The 20,733-nt window shown below is 37.8% G+C and overlaps 1 protein-coding gene across 1 annotated transcript in view; it reads left to right on the top strand.

The window, feature by feature from the left end:
- Window positions 1-6,393: 6,393 nt before the first annotated feature.
- The window catches only part of SHOC1 (shortage in chiasmata 1), a 142,630-nt gene continuing 128,290 nt past the window's right edge, over window positions 6,394-20,733 (top strand). The window contains exons 1-4 of the mRNA XM_069085313.1: window positions 6,394-6,960; window positions 8,197-8,281; window positions 15,671-15,800; window positions 16,930-17,011. Of these exons, the coding sequence (XP_068941414.1) occupies window positions 8,237-8,281; window positions 15,671-15,800; window positions 16,930-17,011 (257 nt within the window). The 5' untranslated portion in view covers window positions 6,394-6,960; window positions 8,197-8,236. The remainder of the gene's footprint in view (window positions 6,961-8,196; window positions 8,282-15,670; window positions 15,801-16,929; window positions 17,012-20,733) is intronic.

The following is a 20,733-nucleotide window of genomic DNA, read 5'->3' as shown; positions in this document are numbered from 1 at the left end:
TGAAGGTGGCTGATGGGATAAGTCACATTCATCCTGCTGGGCGCCCTCTCCTCCAGCAGGAGGCTCCCACTGTTGCTTTCCCCCAGCGTGATTGGCATCACCTTCTCCCCAAGGCACAGGGCCAGCAGAGAGTCCGTACTCAGAAGTTGTGGGCTGGTCTGGGAGGCAGTGAGTGAATCTGCTAGTTCATCAGGGCCTGGTCACCACCATCATGACTCACTTGGACTGTTTCTCATGATTCTAATTATTTCTATATGTTAATAGATGCTACACAATTTTGGACAGAATTTAACAAATACAAACACTTAGGTATAGCTCATAAGTTATTTCACTCATAAATTTCTAATTTGTCTTACTCACTATTGTGTGGGGAGTGAAAACTCAGAATGGTTGACTTCCCTCTTCCCCCTTTATTACTGTTGTCAATCAGCAGCAAGACCTTTTAGCAGCCTTTCAACCTCCAACCTTGTTAGCTACCTTTCTCCCTCCCCCTCCCTTGCTTCAGGACTCTTTCCCCCTTACCCTTGCTGTCAATCAGCATTAAGCTCTTAGCCCCTCCCTTCTTCACTTTAGCATTTGCCAAATAAGGATAGGCTACCTATTTGAATTGGCTATCCCCTATTTCCCAGTTCTTTGTAAGCCCACCTCCCAGCCACTGAGGGATAGTGGCAGGCTTCCCTGTTATTTGTCATTGGGGAAGATTTTCAAGTGGAGACTTGAGCCCACCTTGAGCCAATTGGAGAAGGGACTTGGGGGGCAGAGGGGTTTGACTGAGTTAGGGTATAAATTCTTGTTCTGTCTTCTGTAACATGCCTCCTCTCCTTGATGCATCAGGGGGAAGACTTCCCTCTTCTCCCAGGGGAAGAGAATAAAATTTCCTAAGAAATCTCCATGTTTTTGATTAAATTTCAAATGGGATTTTGCTTATGGTAGCAGTATCAGGCCTAGAAGGAGCATTCTAAGCAGGAACAATGGCTTTAAGGTCCTCACCTTTTGGACCCAGAGCTAAGAATGATAAATGTGTCATCTGGACAGGAGTTGGAGAAGAACTGTGGCTACAGAAGCTTTGGTATAGTAAGTGTTATTATCCTCAAAGGAAAAACTGAGGTTCTGAGACTTATACATAGTTACATAGTAATGTGTCAGAGGAATAACTTGAACCCAGGCCTTTTAGATTCCATGTCCACTATACCAGGTACTACAACATGGTGATACCAGAGAGGATATATCATACACAAAAGAGTACTGGATTCAGAGTTCAAAGGCACTTTTGAAAGCTTCGTCCTCTGGAGGATGGGAATGTGTCCACCGGCACCTTGTTGAAGAGTTCCTCTTTATCCCACAGAGAACCCTTTTATTCTAGAAGAAAAAAAATTAATTGGGGTTGTAAGACCTTCACTATGTGAGTTCACTGTAATAAAGAAATGAAAAATCTGTATCTTGGATTTAGGTCTTTGATGCTGCTTCACTCATCACAAGATGCCATCATGGTGCAATAGAAAGGACGCTGAATGGAATCAGTTGCAGGACTTGATTTTGAATCCCAGCTCTACCTATGTGACTTTGAATGCTTCTCTGGATCTCAGTTTCCTCATCTGTAAAATTAGGGTATTGGACTAGATGACTAGAGTTCCGTTCCATTTTTAGATTGATGATTCTGTGATCTTATCTCTCTAAGAGGTGTGTTGCTCAAGAAATTAATTTTCCTTCTCTGAAAAGAAAATTTACTTTCCCAAAATTGGGGTTACTTGCAAAGTAATCCTTAAGTAATCTGACTCTTTTTATTGGCCAACACAAATGAGCAACTTCTCTGACTTCTTAGGAATACATGCTGACCAATTCTTCTTGAGGGCAGCTCTAGTTTCTGAGACTTAATCAACAAAGTACCAACAGACACATTCACATCCTCCACAGGGAGATGTTTTCAAATGTGTCAAAAGCTCAGTCTTAAGTCATAGAATTAAGAGGTGGAAGGGATCCTATCTTTTTAATAATTTATTTTTCCTTTTTTTAAAGCATGTATTATCTCTTCCTTCCCACTGCCTTCCTCCAACTAAACATGTTAAATTGATCCTCCAACTGATGATGTTAAAAAGCGCACACCTCATTCTATATCTTAAGTTCATCACTTCTCTAACTGGAAGTGGGTAGCATCTTTGAACTTCTGACCACTGGACTCATCTAAACATCAATTCACAGGGGAAAAGACAGAGGCACAGAGAGGTTATTTGCAGAACTCCTCAACCAGGCCCTATTTGCAGAACTTTTTCTTGCATTTTCCAATAAGAAGTTGAAATTCTTTCATTGAAAAGACTAAAGACAGCAGAGCCAAGATGACAGCATAGATGCAGGAAAACTCTGTGAGCTCCCCCCATTACCACCCTAAATACCTATAAAATATGACTCTAAAAAAATTTTAGAGCTATAGAACCCACAAAGTGACAGAAACAAATCTCCCACTGAAGACAGCCCAGCAGGCTGGCAGGAAGGGTCTATCACAATGTGCTGGGAGCCAAGCCCAGCCTAGCTTGAGCCCAGGGTTTTAGCCCCAGGGCAGCCCCAACCAGCAGTGGCTGGAGCAGACATCAGGAGAGTGGATCACGAACAACTGTGGTTGTTTCCAGAAATATTAACCTATAAATTCCAAAGACAAAGTAAAAGGTCACTGTAGAACTCTGTTGGAACTGGGGGGGAAGGAGGCACAGTCTGGCCTTTCCCCCCTGAAGGAGAAATGCACCAGACATGCAGTCACCTCCACGTGGCTGCTTCAGAGCTCCCAGCCTGCAGATCATAGGGGATGCCAAGTGACCATTCAGAGGGCAATCGCTCTTGCTTTAACCTGCCTGTATCTGGATCGTGGTCTTGGGTGGTGGTCCTGAGGTGTGTGACCAGTGAGCCAGAGTGTGTGGGGGCTGTAGAGGTAGCACCCTCCTAATAGCTCCAGCAGCTGTGAAAACCCCAGTGATTTGGGACAAGGTTCTCCCCTCTGGAAACAGAGTTCTACTGTGGCAAAGAGCTCAAAAGTCAAGTAATTGAGGGGCAACATGAGTAAGCAAAGGAAGCAAAGCAAGCACGGCAACCTTTAAATTGCCTTTTTTTGGGGACAAAAAGGATCAAAGCAGGAACAGAAGGAAGACAACAAAGTCAGAACTCCTGCACCAATAGCTTCCAAGAAAAATATGACCTGCTTACAGGCCATGGAGGAGCTCAAGAAGGATTTTGAAAATCAAGTAAGAGAAGTGGAGGAAAGATTGGGAAGAGAAAAGAGAATGATGCAAGAAAATCATGAAAAGAGAGTCAACAACCTGACTGAAGAAAATAACACCTTAAAAAATAGATTAACTCAAATGGCAAAAGAGGCCCAAAAAGCTAATGAAGAGAAAAATGCCTTAAAAAGCCAAATTTGCCAGATGGAAAAAGAATTTCAAAAGCTCACTGAAGAGAATCATTCTTTCAGAATTAGATTGGAGCAAATGGAAGCAAATGACTTTATAAGAAATCAAGATACTATTAAACAGATTCAAACAAATGAAAAAAAAAAAAAGAAGGCAATGTGAAATATATCATTGGCAAAACCACTGACCTGGAAAATAGATCCAGGAGAGATAATTTAAAAATTATTGGACTACCTGAAAGCCATGATTAAAAAAAGAACCTAGAAATCATCTCTCAAGAAATTCTCAAGGAAAATTGCCCTCATGTTTTAGAACCAAAGGGCAAAGTAGAAATCGAAAGAATTCACTGATCATCCCTTTAAAAAGATCCAAAAAAGAAAACTCCTAGGAATATTGTAACCAGGTTCTGAAGTTCCCAGATCAAAGAGAAAATATTGCAAGCAGCCAAGAAGAAAATTCAAATATTGTGGAAACACAATCAGGAAAACACAAGATCTAGCAGCTTCTATATTAAGGGATCAAAGGGCTTGGAATATGATATTTCAGAGATCAAAGGAGCTAGGATTAAAACCAAAAATCACCTACCCAGCAAAACTGAGTATCATGTTTCAGGGGAAAATATGGTTATTCAATGAAATAGAGGACTTTTAAGCATTCTTGATGAAAAAAACAAGAGTTGAATAGAAAATTTGACATTCAAATACAAGAAGCATGAGAAGGTAAACAGGGAAAAGAAATCATAAGGAACTTATCAAAGTTGAACTATTTACATTCCTACATGGAAAAACGATAATTGTAACTTATGAAACTTTTCGCAGTATAAGGATAGTTGAAGGGAATATAACACACACACATATGTATGTCTATATAGGAGGGTATCTGGGCATATGAATACATATGTGAGTGTGTGTATATATATGTGTACAGGTATACATAGACAGAGGGCACAGGGCCAATTGAATAGGAAGGGATGATATTTAAAATGTGAAATTGAGAGGTGAGAGAGGAATATAATGAGAGGAGATGGGGAGAGACAGAATGGGGCAAATTATCTCATATAGAAGAGGCAAGGGAAAACTGTTACAATGGAAGGGAAGAACAGAAAGGCAAAAGGGAATGAGTCAACCTTACTCTCATTGAATTTGGCTTAGAGAGGGAATGACATACACACTAAATAGGGTATTCACACTACAGGAGGGTAGTGGGGAAGGGGATGAGAGAGGGGATGATGGATGGGAGGGCAGTAAGAGGGGGAGGGTAATTAGAAGCACACACTTTTGAAAAGGGACAGGGTCAAAGTAGAGAATAGAACAAGTCGGGGGTGGAATCGGATGGAGGGAAATATAGTCAGTCTTTCACAATATATCCACTATGGAAATGTTTTGCATAACTACACACGTACAACTTATATTGGATTGCTTATCTTCCCAGTAAGGATGGGTGAGGAGGGAGGAAGGGAAAGAATTTGGAATTCAAAGTTTTAAAATCAAATGTTTAAAAAAATATCATTATTTTTACATGCAACTGGGAAATAAGATATACAGGCACTGGGGTATGATGATCCATCTTGCCCTACCAAAAAGTCGGAGGGGGAATGGGGAGGATATGGAAGAGAGCAGATTAGGGGAGGGGGTATACAGTGAAATTTCTGTTTTGTGGTGGTGGGTAGGGGAAAAATGGGGAGAAAATTTGTAACTCAAAATTTTGTGGAAATGATTGATGTAAACTAAAAATAAATATAACATTTTAAAAAATATATTTAAAAAAAGAAAGAAAAGACTAAAGACATCCATGATTACTTGGTTAATTTGGAACCAACCCTGGTGCCTCCTGAAGATTGGAATGCACCAGTGGGTGCCACGACAAGGAGTTTCCTTATTCTCTACCAATGAAATCATAAGTTCAGTCCCTAATCTTAAATTCATTATTAGTTACCTTATTCCTTGTATGTTATTCAATAAATATTACCTTAATTGGTAGAATGTGGCTATTTTAAATTTTTTTAAGATCTAGGCCTGTTCCTTTCAGCACCCCTCCCCCCCCAGTTCTAACTGGGTTCAGCCAGTGCTCAAATTTCAAAAAATATTGATTCTTTGTCAAATAATTCTCCCAGAAATGAGGGTCCTAGATTCAATCAGAGTTGTAAATAGTCAAATACCCTCACATTTTACTCAGCCATAAGCTAATTAGAATTTTTCTTTTTCACCTTGTGCATGCAAAGGCATAAAAGTATGTCAAAATGCATGTAATTCTTCCCCATGAAGCATCAGTGTCCCAATCATCAGAACTCATTTTCACTATTTCTCCAAACTAGTTTGAGAAATCTGCTTTTGCTCATTTCTTTGAAGCTTAAAATTCACACCCCCTCTTTATCTTCAATTTTTTTTCTCAAAAATTTCACAAAATTTTTGCAAAGTTTATGGTGCAGGTGCTGAAATTAGTGGAGTTGGCCTTCTGGTTTTTAATTCCCTCAATCAAAGGACAGCACCTCAGTTATCTAAAAAATGAAGAATTCCTTTGTGAGCATCAAGACCATCCAGCCTTTAATCCCCAAATTCACAGGTCTAGAGAAGCCCTCAGAAACCACCTTGGTCCACCCATTTTACAGATTAGATAACTGAGGCGTAGTGAGTTACACAGGTAGGGGTGGGGTTTTAATCTCGGGGTCTGTCCTAGGTGCTCTGCCACTCTTGGGGCATAGGTGAGGGCACTTTTCTTTGCCATTAGCCGGCCCAAAGAATCAGACTGAGAACTGACTAGTCCTGCTGCAAGCCTCTTTCGTTCTCTGGGAAGGAAGAGGAGGGAAAGGGGGCGGAGTCTGTGCAGTTAGGCGCGAAGCCTATGACCTATAGTCTGGGAAGAGCGCGAGGCTGCGACGGGAAGTGGCTGGAACGCCAGGCAGTGGGCGGGGCCATGGAGGAGCACGTGCCGGCAGGGGCGGAGAAATCCCGCGAGAGGAGGGAACATATAAGCGGGTCCTGGTCCCCTGCCGCAGGGCAGTGTGGGAGCTCGACCGGAGCGCCGGGGCTTCCTCCTTCGTTGTCCGTGAACCTCTGTGAGCCAGTCTGTGGAATCCTCCGACTCTGCTGAATGTTGGTTTATTGGTTGGGTAATCATAATCCCAAGGGGACCCCGTAACCCTTGAGTACACTCCTTCTCCCTTTAAAGGGATTAATAACCAGCATTTCTATAACACTTTTAAGCGCTTTACAAGTCATAATTGACGACTAATTTCCATAACATTTTAAGTACTTTACAAATCATAGTTAATGACAGACTAATTTCTATAGCACTTTGAAACACTCTACTCTAGTACTACGCTGGTGCTACCTAATATATGTATAAGGCTTACTATGTGCAAATCCTCACAACTCTGGCAGTGGGTGTGATTATTATTATTTTACTCTGTGTGTCTGTGTCTGTAGTATAAAATTTGGCAAAATTTTTGTAGCTGATGATTCACTGGTGAGAGATAGTATGGGAGGGTGGATATAGTCGACCTAAAAACTAAGGAGACCTGGGTTCAAGTTCTGCCTCTTGGACTGACTGACTGGGAGACCACAGGGTAAGTCACTTATAACTTCTCAGTGCTCTCTAACACTAAGTAGCAGAAAAGAATCTGATTTGCATTGGGAGAGGGAATTTTCTTCATTTGGAGGGCAGGGATTGTGTTTATTTGTGTCTCTAAATCTAAACATGGAAACAAAGTACACAATAAGCACTTAATAAATAAATGCCCCCTTGGCTCACTTGCTTGTCTCACTTGCTCACTGATGAAATCACATGTCCAGTTTCCCACTCCCTACTATTTTCATTGATATGAAAATGAGAACAGTTTCCAAAATCTTGCTCCATGAGGGTGAGGAGGACCCCATTTTAGTTATGTGACTGCCTTGGATTATAGCCACTGTACTATGTCCTGTGTCAATAAGACTAAAAGCAAGAAGGGATGTGGGACATCAGATGTAACCCCCACATTTCACAGAGTAGGAGACTGGGGTTAGTGAGATTAAGTAACAGGGTCTCAGCAATAGGAACAGCTAGGATTTGAAGCAAGATTTCCCCCATTGTCTAGTGCTTTTTCTACTACACCCAACTACCTTGATAGTACAATTAGTATTTTGTTTTGTGTTTTGAGGGGAAGGCAAGGCAGTTGGGGTTAAGTGACTTGCCCAAGGCCACACAGCTAGTTAAGTGTCAGGTGTCTGAGGCTGGATTTGAACTCGGGTCCCCCTGATTTCAAGGCGAGTGTTCTATTCACTGTGACATCTAGCTGCCCCTAAAATTAATATTTTTAATGTGTCCTGTCAGCTTGAATGATGTATAGATATTTGAAAGGTAAAGTTGTTATATTAATATATAATCTCTGCACATTTGAAATTGTAATAACTTCTAAGCTAATGACTTATTTTTTTGTAGTTAGTTTTTGTCATTCCAAGCCATTTACATGAGAAAATCAGACATTTATAATAGAAAGCCAATTCTAAATTAAATACACATATGCATACACTGTATATTTCAGAGAGTTAAACTTTAACATATGTACTCATGAAATTTTTTTACAGTGAATATTTATTGAATACACGGTCAAAAAAGACATCATTTTGATTCACCGCATGAAAGAAACTAACTTTTAAAAAATAATAGCTAACCTTCCCTTAAACAATACAAATTTAAAAACAAGAAACAAAGTACCAGATTTTTTGAAACAGAGTGATTAGGGCAACTCACTAAATACAGAACTAGGATTTTTGTTCAGGTTTTTGGAATTGTAGTTTAAAAAACTTTTATGTGTTTCCAGATAATTGCAGTTTTTGCTGTATTGGTGAAATAAAGAAGATATGTTCACAATACTAAAATATCACTCGGTGGACTATTTACATGAGGTAAAGTGCTACTTGTTCTCACATGTTTACTAAAAATTGGAGGTGAAGTATGTTTAATACATAGGTGTTTTTTAATAATGTAAGAAATTACTACTTGAGGATTTTAGATTACTTTTAATATGCACCAAACCTTAATGCATTGTGAAAAGTAAGTTTTTGGCATTTTAACTGAAATTGAAACTTACTGCTCTCTTTAGCAAGAAAAAATACTTTTCAAAATGTATACATTTAATAACTACTAAGAAAATTTCTATTTCATTATCCAGTTTGCCAAATGTAAGTCTTGAAAATCAGAGAAGGAATCCCCATTATCATTTATTGATAAGAAATGGAAGACTCAGTATTATATAGTAAACCTTTTCTCAGAGCAGTTATATGTGTGTGTATTCCTTTAAATATTTCCTAATTATATGTAAAAAAAATTAACAATTATTTTTTAAAATTTTCAGCTCCAATTCTTTTCTTCCTCCAACCCAATTTGATATGTATTATACATTTGAAGTCCTGCAAAACATTTCCATATTAGCCATGTTCCCAAAGAAAACACAGACAAAAAAATATAAAACAAGAAAATAAAGTAAAAACATAAGCATCAGTCTGCATTTAGAGTTCATCAGTTCTCTCTTTGGAGATGGATAGCATTTTTCATCATAGATTCTTTGAAATTGTCAAGAGCAGTTATTTTCACACTGTTGCATGACATCCCAGTTGACTGCATCTCTTCATTTCCCACCCAGCTGCCATCATGCTCCCAGGTACCTCCTCATCCTACAAGATCCAGTCTGTCCTAAAAATCATGCCTCTAAGCACCCTCTTCGTGAGGCCTCTCTGAATGAAAGGTAGACTGGAGAGTGCTTCCCAAAGCTTCCATTTAAAGAGGGCCATCCAGGCCAGTCATCTCTTAATTTCCTGCACAACTACACTCTTTTGGACTGGTCCCCAAGCTGACTACCTTCCCTTCCACCCCCCCCCCCCACTTTTTGTGCTTTTCAGCATCTTTTTGTGTGTTGTTTTCCCCTATTAGATTGTAAACTCCTTGAGGATAGGGACTGTATTTTTCATATCTGTATCCCCAGCACTTAGCACAGTGCCCGGCACATAGTAGGTAATTAATAAGTGATTGTTGTCTGACTGACATCTTCAGTGTTATCAGACAATTTTAGTTGACAATTAAATCTGCCTCCTGCTCCCATCAACTGTTAATGATTGCCTTGAGACAGAAATATATGGAGGCTACATACTCTTGCCCAGGTGACCAGAGGAATGGCAGCAACTGAACATTGAGTAAAGTGCATGTCCTGGCAATGCAGAATCACAGAACTGGAAGAAATCTCAGTGAACATTTAGTCCAACCCATACATGGAAAGAATCTCCGTTATAACATACCCAACAAGTGGTAAATCCAGGTTCAGCTTAAAAACCTCTAGGGGGAGGGAAACCCATCACTTCTCCAAGAAACCAGGTTTGGACAGTACTAATTATTAGGAATTTTTTCCTGACAGCCAGCATAAATTGGCCTCTTTACGACTTTTATCCATTGTTGCTGATTCTGCCCTCTGGCACAAAACAGAGTAAGTCTAATCCCTCTTTCACATGATTCTTTAAAATACTTGAAAGTAGCTATATTCAGGCAGCTAGGTGCACAGTAGATAAAGCATGGGCCCTGGAGTCAGAAGGACTTGAGTTCAGATTTAACCTCAGAAACTTATTGTGTGATGCTGGGCAAGTCACTTAACCCAAATTGCCTCAGAAAGAAAGAAAAGGAAAGAAAGTAGCTATCATGTTTCTTCTGAATCTTCTCTGTACTAAACATGCCCAGTTACTCCAACTAGTCCTCAAGTGACATGGACTTGAGGCCCGTCCTGGTTGCTCTTCTATGGAAGCTCTTCAGTTTATTAAAATGTTTTCCTTAAGATCTGGCAAGGGCAGAGTACAGTGGAACTATCACATTCCTTTATCTGGAAATTGTCTCAATGCAGCCTAAGAGAGCATTAGCTTTTTTGACAGCTACATGAGACACACGAGAATTTCATGTGCTTGCTTATATGACTCATGGGACAGTGTCATTCCTAAACCTCTGTCTCCCAGTTAGAAGATGGAAGATTCTTAGCCAGTGTGGTTCCATAACCTTGCCTTCTAGCCAGAAAAGGTATCAGCATTGTTGGTATGGAGTTGTCCCAGGGTAAAAAATTTAGAGATCTGGTCTTCTAGAGATGAATTTTTGAGCAGTGTGCCTTCTTAGTACCATATTTGTATCATAAAAAGAATTTGATAGAACTCTTTTGCCTATTTTCCCAAATAGTCTGTATAGTATTGGAATTAATTGTTCTTTAAATGTTTGATAGAATTCACCTTTAAGTCCATCTGACCCTGAAGACTTTTTCCTAGGGAGTTCATTTATGGCTTAATCAATTTCTTTTTCTGAAATGGGGTTAAGTATTTTATTTCCTCTTCTGTAAATCTGGGCAACTTATGTTTTTTGTAAATATTCATCCATTTCACTAAGATTGTCAAATTTATTGGCATATAATTGGGCAGAATAGCTCCCAGTTATTGTTTTAATTTCCTCTTCATTGATGGTGAGTTCACCCTTTTCATTTTTGATACTGGAAATTTGGTTTTCTTCTTTCTTTTTTAATCAAATTAACCAAAAGTTTATCTGTGTTGTTGGTTTTTTCATAGAGCCAGCTCTTAGTTGTATTTATTAGTTCAATAGTTTTCTTAATTTCAATTTTGTTCATCTCTCCTTTGGTTTTCAGAATTTCTAATTTGGTATTTAATTAGGGATTTTTAATTTGTTCTTATTCTGCCTTTTTTATTGCATGCCCAAATCATTGATCTCCTCTTTCTCAGTTTTATTCATGTAAGCATTTAGAGATATAAAATTTCCACTAAGAACCACTTTCGCTGCCTCCCATAAGATTCAGTGTGTTGTGTCATTGTTGTCATTCTCTTCTGTGAAGTTATTGATTGTTTCTATGATTTGTTGTTTGGCCCACTTCTTCTTTAGCATTAGATTATTTAGTTTCCAATTAATTTTTAGTCTATCTTTCCATGGCCCTTTATTGCATGTAATTTTATTGCATCATGATCTGAAAAGAATGCATTTAATATTTCTGCCTTTCTGCATTGGTTTGTGAAGTTTTTATGCCCTAATACATAGTCAGTTTTTGTGTAGATGCCATGTACCACTGAGAAAAAGGTATATTCCTTTCTGTCCCCATTCAGTTTTCTCCAGAGGACAATCAACTTTTCTAAAATTCTGTTTATCTCCTTAACTTCTTTTTTCTTAATTTTTTTTATTAGATTTGTCTAGTTTAGAGAGGGAGGTTGAGGTCCCTCACTAGTATAGTTTTGTTATCTATTTCTTCTTGTAGCTTCCTTAACTTCTCTAAGAATTTGGATGCTATATCACTTGGTGCGCATATGTTTAGTAATGATATTAGTTCACTGTCTATGGTACCTTTTAGCAGAATGTAGTTTATTTGCTTATTTTTTTTAATTAGATCTATTTTTGCTTTTACTTTGTCTGAGATTGAAATTGCTATCTCTGCTTTTTTTTACTTCAACTGAAGCATAATATATTCTACTCCAGCCTTTTACCTTTACTCTGTGTGTATCCCTCTGTTTCAAATGTGTTTCTTGTAAACAACATATTATAGAATTATGTTTTTTAATTCATTCTGCCATCTGTTTCCTTTCTGCTTACTCTGCCATCTTGGCTCCTAGAAGTTGAAAAAGGTGACTTTTACACATTCCCTCTGTTGCCTGAGAGCTCCAGAAATAGCCACAGTTGCTGCCATTTCAGTTCCTCCCAAGGCCTGCTCCTGGTTTGCTGGGGCTATGCTAGCACGGCCTGCTCTAGACTACTCTCCTCTCTCAGCAAGGACTGACAGACCCCTCCTGCTGACCTTCTAAGTTGTCTTTGATGTCTGTGGGCTAAGAAGTTTGGAAACCACCACTTCTTTGGTCCAGTGATTTGGTCGCCCTAAGGGCTGCTCTGGTTTTGCTGGTGCCAGGTCTGCCTGTGCTGGACTGCACTCCTCTCTCAACCTGGTGTGACAGACCTGTCCTATCAACCTTCCAGGTTGTCTTGTACTGGAAATTTGTTTTACTCTGTCTTTTTATGGGTTCTGCAGCTCTAGAATTTGTTCAGAGTAATTTTTTCAAGGTATTTGAAGGGGTTTGGGGAAGAGCTCAGGTGAATCCCAGACTTTACTCTGCTATCTTGACTCTTCCCCAGAAGTGTGCCTACTGAAGAGAGAAGGATGCCTGTGTGAGGCTCCTTTCTCTCTACTCCCCCACCCCCAAAGCTGCAAGAACATTAAGAGACTAAAGCCATGATATGGAGGAACAGAAGATCTCTTTTTTGCTCCCTACTATTGCTCTGATTATTCAAACTGTACAGGTCTGATAGGAAGGGAGTGGCTTATCTAGTAACCCCAAAGCATACTCACCCTCCAGGAGAAGTCCAAATGATAGGGTGGTGTTACAAGTCTTAGTAGACCCTATCAGAGAGCTCAGGATTCATAAGAATGTCAATGTCATTGGCAGCCCAAAATTCAGTTTTGAAATGAATGGTGTCTACACTATGGTAGAGCTAAATTTGAAGAACTTTAGAACTTTGGTAGAAATGATGGAAACTACCAGCAATGTCAAGAGCCATGTTCAGATATTTCCAGAAGTGGAGACAAATTGTACCAGATAGTAATCTTTTATGGTTAACTCCAAGATTGCACTGAATCCATTAGAACCTAGAATTTGAGGGGTGGGAGAAAGAGGGAAGATGGGAGAAAAAAGATCAGGCCATGGATTAAATGTAAAATGTGAAAAATAATCCAGATTCTGGAACAAGGCATTTATGTGTCTACGCAAGAGTTCAAAAGACTCCATTGGAGGCTCTGAGTCTTCACTATAACATATACATTTAAACTTTTTATTTTAATAATTTTTTTTCCAATTACATGTAAAGACAATTTTTATCATTCATTTTTTAAAATTTTGAATAGCAAATTTTCTCTATCTTTCCCTGCCTTCCCCCCTTCATAAGATGGTAAGCAATTTGATATGTTAAACATGTTCAATCATGCAAAATATATTTCCATATTAGTCATGTTGTGAAAGAAGACATAGATCAAAAGAAAAAAAATGGGAAAAAAGTAAAAAATAGTATGCTTCTAACTGCATTCAGATTCTATCAGTTCTTTCTCTGAATGTCAATACCATTTTTCATCATGAGTCCTTTGTATTGCTGAGAATAGCCAAGTTATTCACAGTTTATTATTGTACAGTATTGCTGTTACTATGTACAATGCTCTCCTGATTCTGTTCACTTCCGTTTGCATCAGTTCTTGTAAGTCTTTCCAAGTTTTTCTGAAATCATCCTGCTTGTCATTCTTAGAGCACAATAATATGGCATTACATTAATAATATGCCACAACTTGGTCAGCCATTCTCTATTTGATGGGTATCCCCTCAATTTTATTCTTTACCTCCACAAAAAGAGCTGCTATAACATTTTAACTTTTGGTGCTTTGATTTTTTTGTTCCATTTCATGAATTGCTATACTAACATTTTGATAGTATGTCTCCTCATGCTGAACTTGGTATGACTCGGAAAATACCATAGACTATCACAGAGTCCATACTAAGCCTTTCTAACTTAATAGGGTAAGCCAGTGTTTAATTTAACTGACCTACCATTGAGACTGGGGATCAAGTTGGGTGCATTAAGAGGAAGCATTGTAGTGGGGATTTAGTAAATGAATATAACCACATAATCTATACATTATGTTAGTTGTGACTTAAAGGAAGCCAGGAAGGTCAGTAGGTGGAATGGAGGAGGGAGATATGGAGGGATAGCCAAAAACAATGACCAGAACTGACAGATGGATTGTCTTTTTCACAGAACAGCCAGGACTTCAGTGTCACTTGATTGAAGAGTAAATGTCAGGGGGTAAGGTGTAAGAAAGCTGGAAGCATAGGAGAGGGCTGTCACGAAAGGCTTTGAATGCCAAATACAGCATTTTTGTTTGACCCTAAAGGCAATAGAGAGCCACTGGAGTTTAATGGGAAGATGGCTTGTAATTAACTACATACAAGAAGGATAGATTCAAATAATATGGAATGTAATCTCAGAGGAAAGGCTTAACAACAATGGAGATCAGGAAAGACCTTTTGCAGAAAGTAGGATTTCAGTTGGGGCTTGAGGTAACCTAGGGAAACCACAAAGCACAATTGAGGAGGGAGAGCATTCCAGGCAAGGAAGACAGCCATTACAAAGGCAGAGTTAAAGAGATAGAGTGTAATGTGTGAGGAGTAACAAGTAGGCCAATAAAGCTAGATCATAGATTGTGAGGAGAGGAGCAAATTATAGAAAAGGTTCACGATGTGAGTAAAGGAGAAACTTGGGAAGTGGGAGTGGCTTATAGCATCAAAGAAATAAATGCTAGGAAGAGAAAAGTATCTAGTCTCATTGCAAGAGCAAGAGATGATAGGGAGATAGTCTGAGTGTCCCAGTGGTACCCTCTTGGTGTGAGGGGAAATGGAAGAAAGCCTCTAGCATGTTGAGTGGATCACTATCACAAACAGAAAAAAACAGAGTGGGCATGCATGGATCAGTTTTGCACTGCATCATTGGAGGAAGTTTCTAATACCAATGAATTAATAGAGCCATTTGAGTATGGTAGTATTATAAAAGACAATATTTTGCTAACTCAAGCAAATGCTTTTTCTTTATATATCATTAGGTAAATATTATTACATATATCATAGAAATAGAGCTTTTTGAAATTCAAAAGTACTTTAAAAATTCAAATATATTATTGTATATATAATGATGGAAAATTTAGTTCATATGAGCAAATGATAGCCAATGGAAGTATAAATATAATCCTGATTCATTGTTTTACCTTACTTTTCACCTTTGTCCCCACATACATGGATGTTCAAGTGAAAAATGAGTTTTATGACTTCCTTATCCATTAGGAACAATTAAAATAAAATTTTCAAACTAGAAGTTTATAGTTACATAAAATATGTTCTTTAGTAATTAAAAGTAAATGGGAAAGGCTTCTTTATCTTTGTAGTTATCATGCTTTTACTTAGGGATGGTTTTAGTGGTCTGATCCAAATGATTGAATTTGTTAAATTTACTTTAATGAAGCTATCTTTACTCTGATATTTTTAACACTTGCATTCTATTTGTGATTTTGTAGTAATAATATTTAGACATACTAAAGTATAACACCTTAAATGTAGCTCATTTACCTAAAGAGCTAGAAGTTCTAGTTAAAAACAAAGGTGTACTTTTTATCGTAGGGAGCAATACTAAGATATATTGGCATATCAAGTAGTATGTTAGAAGGCTCTATAATTTTTTTCTCACAGAATGTGGTTCAAAAGAAATTAAACATTAGATCATTATTGCTTCGTATTCCTTCATATTTACATGATGATGAGTATAATTGTCATACTGGAGTTGTTGCTGATGAAGAATTTAGGAAGCCATTGACAACAGGTATGCTTTTTCTCTTGTTTTTATGCTTAAACATTTGTTTTAAAAGAATGGTCAAGACCTTTAATAGTATTTGGCAAACATAGTGTTTTTCTCCTAACTGATAATGATCTTAGAAGCTAGTTTAGGGCCTAGTAATGAGCAGAACTCCAGGAAATTATTAATCTGATATTTTTGGAAGCCTTTAAGCAAGAAAGTTTGGAATACAGAAGTCTGCATATAAATGTGTACCAAAATGTGTAAATTAAGCCCTACAAGTTTAAACATTAAATATATCTTTGCTCATCTTTAACACTGATATGTAAAATGTGATAATATAATAAAATATACAAGTACATCTTCACTTGAGGTAATGGTCTGTTTTAAGATCTAAAAAACTAGATTCCATTAATGTAAAGATAAACTTTTAATTTTAAAACATGTTATTACTATTTTTATTAAGACATATTTAAGAAATTGGTAGTTTCCCTAAAGGTAGAAAAAATGAAGGGTGAATTTTTTTTATCAAGTCTCCGATTTTTTAGAGGGCTTCTCATAAAACCTCATCCATTGTTTCACAAAGTATTTACAAAAGGTTTATCTATTAGCCTGTTTGGAGGATGCAAAAAAAAATGCATAGTTCTTGCTTTTAGGAGTTTATTCTAATTGCAGAGAAGACATATGCATACATAAAACATAAATAACAATATTGAACAGTCTTTGTGTCTAAAAATGAGTGACACAAATAAATGCTACATTGAAGAGGTTGGGTAAAGGAGGAATAAATAAGTGTAGCCTGGAATCTTTGAGGAAAGCATTATAAAATAAGAATAATTTGAGCACGATTTGAATAGGAGCAAAGCAGTAGTATAAGGGTATTCTATAAGAGGGGCTTGAGCAAAGGTGGATGTTGAGAGCATGCATGGTATGCTTGAAGGAAATTTATCTGATTGGACTATAAAGATGTTTTGCTGTAGCAATGGGAGTATTAGTACTGAAGTATTAGTGAATCATGTATCATCAGGAAAATAAATCTGAGAAAAGATAAGGATCACACTATTCTGGAAAATCCAAACATTCAGACTTCCTTAAAACTATAATAGAAGAGAACTGCAGAGGCAAATTTTTTTTCTATTTTCTCTTCTGGTCTCAGGTTGCACAACTCTGCAAGTGAAGGATTTCTCCGTGTTGGATCAGTGGAAGACAGCTTTTTCTGTGGAGAAGTTCTCTGAAAAGTATGTCATTAAATTTGATTCTCCTCATTGTATCTGGAGAAGAATTTATCATGTTCTTACTAGACTCTGTGTGTGTGTGTGTACATGTACGTGCACACACAAGGAAGATCCATCTTTCCTTCTCCTAGATTTTGTCCTCTTTAGAGAAGAATCACTTTCCAAATATTAATAGCCTACAGGGTCACTGGTATAAAACCTCTATTGAACTGCTTTAAAATGAATCAGCAACCTGGATAGTAGCTCCTATCAATTAGAAAATTACTATTTGCTCTTAACCACTTAGTTTAACTTTCATTTTCTTTTCCATTTTCTTTTCCTCTTGTGAATAGCCCAGGATACACATAAGCATTGGATTATTAGTATCCTATAAATACAAGTTTAAGAGGGGGAAAGATTCAGACTCCACTTATATTTCATAATCACTCATATAATCTGACAGCAAGATTCTTAAAACAGTAGAGAATAGAAAGTCAGCATTTATTAAGCACTAGCTTTGGAGAGAGAGCACTAATCAAATAAGTTTTTGTCAGGTAAAGGCATACAAAAGAAATGGAAGATATATACTCTTTTCTTGAGGAACTTGCGGTCAAGTCAGGAAGGAAAACATGCACATTTAACATAGAGGAAATGCTGCCAGGAGTACAGGGCCCGTAGGGCCTCTCCAAAAAGAAGTAGAAAAAGTGGTTCTTTCCATACAATATAAATTGGGTATACAACAGATCATTTATTCCTTCACAGAAAGCAATTATAGCTAGAAGAAGGATCTCTGCATCAGTAGAACAATTTAAACATAATTAAGTAACTAACTTACAAATACTAATACAGTGATCTGAGAAGCTAATATTTGAACCTCACTGAGACATAATAAAGTCTTCAGAACTGCTAATTAGCTACTTTTATATTTCATCTCTCTCACTCTGTCTGTCACACAGGTAGTGAAAGCCTACTTACCTCCTTTTGACCCCTTTCTCCAGTGCAAACTCTTCTGCTATCAGCCACTGCTGCTCTGGTGGATACCACTTCCTGTGCCATGCCCTGGAGGTGATGCTGCCCCTGCAATTTCAGACTTCCATTTTTTTTTTTAATTTACAAAGTCACCTGCTTAAGGAAAGAAATACAAAAATTGATAGCCCTATCCCAGGTTGCGGGCTTGCCTAAACAGGACCTGTGTTCACAGCCACTGGCAGTGGAGTGGAAGATAGGGCATCTGGACTTCCCCTAGTTGACTATCTAGTTACAACTCTTAAATAATCTTCACCCTTCAAAGCTGGAAGGAAGGGTAAAAAGTGGTTGGGCATATAATCCCTTTCATATATCCATTGAGTTTCTAGTTCAACAAACAATTAATAAACTTTTTTCATATCCCATTGCAAGTAACTGAATTATCAGTTCTTTCTGTTCAGCAGACAGTTAAGGAACTCTCATCTTCTCACAGTGCCAGTCCCTGAATAGTACATGACATGAAATACTCCCCTTTGCCCCCTAAACTTCCATGTGGTTTCTTGGAACCAAGAAAAACAGGGAGTCGGTGATAGTCCTGAGAGGTGGCAAAAATGATAACAAATTGAACAACTCAGTTCTAGCAAATATGGAGAATGATTAGTAGCCATGGATAGATGACAGTTCATGTAAAAGAAAATATGGAGCTTTTTGGTAGATTGTTCAATGTGTCAACAGTGTGACATAGCAACCAAAGAAGCTAATATTAACAGAGGCACAAAAAGCACAAGGTATTAAAAACTGATAGGGATATTAGAGATTATGAAGTATCACAAGGCACCAATTCTAGTTCTTTGCTTAAACTGGGTGTTTAAGTCTCAGTTTAGGAAGGAGAACAAACAGATTGATAGATGAGTAAGAAACTTTCTACACAAGGACCAGTTGAAAAAACTGGGTATGTTTAGCCTAAATAAGAGAAGACAAAGGGGGAACACAATATTTGAAAAGCTTTTAAAAAAGGAATTACACTTTTTATGCTTAACTTTAGAAAACAGAGAGAAGTGATGGATCCAAATAATAGAGAAGCAAATTTCAACTTCTAGATAAAAGGAAAACATTCCTAATAATTAGGACTGTTCAGGAATGAAATAGAACTACCTTGAGATGAAGTAGATTCCCCAACACTGTGGATCTTTCAGTACTAGCTTGATTACTTTGAGCATGTTGTAAAGGAGATTCTCATTTAGGTATTATTTATTTTTTAATTTTTACTTCCAAATTCTCTTTCCCTCAACCCCTACCTTTGAGAAAGCAAGAAAAACAATACCCATTATACATATATACATATACATGCAAAACATTTCCACATTAGCCATATTGTGGGGGAGAAAAGCAAAGAAAATTTAAAAATGTGTATACTTCAATATGTACTCAGAGTTCATCAGTTCTCTCTCTGGAGAAGGATAGCATTTTTCTTTTTCTTTTTTTTTTTTTTGTCTTTTGGAGGGCAATTAGGGTTAAGTAACTTGCCCAAGGTTACATGGCTAGTGTGTGTGTGTGTGTGTGTGTGTGTGTGTGTGTGTGTGTGTGTGTGTGTGTGTCCCCTAAGTGTCTGAGGCTGGAACCGAACTCAGGTCCTCCTGACTCCAGGGCCGGGGCTTTACTCACTGCACTACCTAGCCTCCCTGGATAGCATTTTTCATAATGAGTATTTTGGAATTGTTGTGAATCGTTGTGTTCATCAGAGTAGCTAAGTCTTTCAACATTGGTTATCATTACAATATTGCTATTACTATGTACAATGTTCTCCTAGTTCTGCTCACTTCACTTTACATCAGTTCGTATTAAGTCTTCCCAGGCTTTTCTGAAACCTTCATCATTTCTTTTTTTTTTTTTGAGGGGGGAAATCAAGGCAATTTGGGTTAAGTGACCCAAGTCTGGCCAATTCTTGCCAATATCCAACTATAACTTTTCCACAGGAGATCTACCCAGCATATTGGAAGCTTTCTTTGCTTTCTTCTGACATTATGAGGGGGTAGTAGGAGAGAACTGTTTGTCACCTGTTACCCTTTTTCCTCCCTAAGTGACTAAGCCTTTAGTCTTTTCTACCTAGGCTGATTTTCTTGGTGATGTCTTTCATTCTTATTCTTGGATGTTCCTCATTGGTTCAATGCTGCAGCTTGCTTAAGCCCACCATGACCCTCTCTGGTTGCCCTCTTTGTGCTTTTCATTTTGATTTCTTCAGAGATTGTTATATTCTTTGAGTCACTGTCATATTAATCCCTGGTAGGATTCCAGTATCAAAAAATCGGCCCTTTTTACATGCTTGGAGTCAGTAAAGGAACTTTACAATTTTCTGAAGGCCATTCAGCCCACTCTCTAACTCTTGCTTGACTCTGGATACATTTTGTTGCACATCTGTACTATCTGTCCTTGTATTTCAGCCATCATATTTATCTTCCTACCAGAACTTTGAACATTTCCCCTGGGATATCAAGTGAGCTTTTGCTCAATTTATCTTGCTGAGACCCACTTTTTGGCCATATTATCCTGCCACACATGTATTCCTTTTCATCCCCAATTCATTTCTAGTCCTCCTTTATGAGTTGTATTCCCCCCATTAGAATGTAAACTCCCTGAGGTCTGGGATATTGTATTGTATTGTATTGTATTGTATTGTATTGTATTGTATATTATGTTGTATTATGTTATGTTGTGCTATGTTATGTTGTGTTGTGTTATGTTATGTTATGTTATGTTATGTTATGTTATGTTATGTTATG

Source organism: Petaurus breviceps, unplaced genomic scaffold (assembly GCF_028583685.1).
Source record: "Petaurus breviceps papuanus isolate PSGF00001 unplaced genomic scaffold, PetGlider_PUasm1.0 175, whole genome shotgun sequence".
In the NCBI taxonomy this organism is placed as follows: Eukaryota; Metazoa; Chordata; class Mammalia; order Diprotodontia; family Petauridae; genus Petaurus; species Petaurus breviceps.
This window is presented reverse-complemented; position numbering and strand designations above follow the sequence as displayed.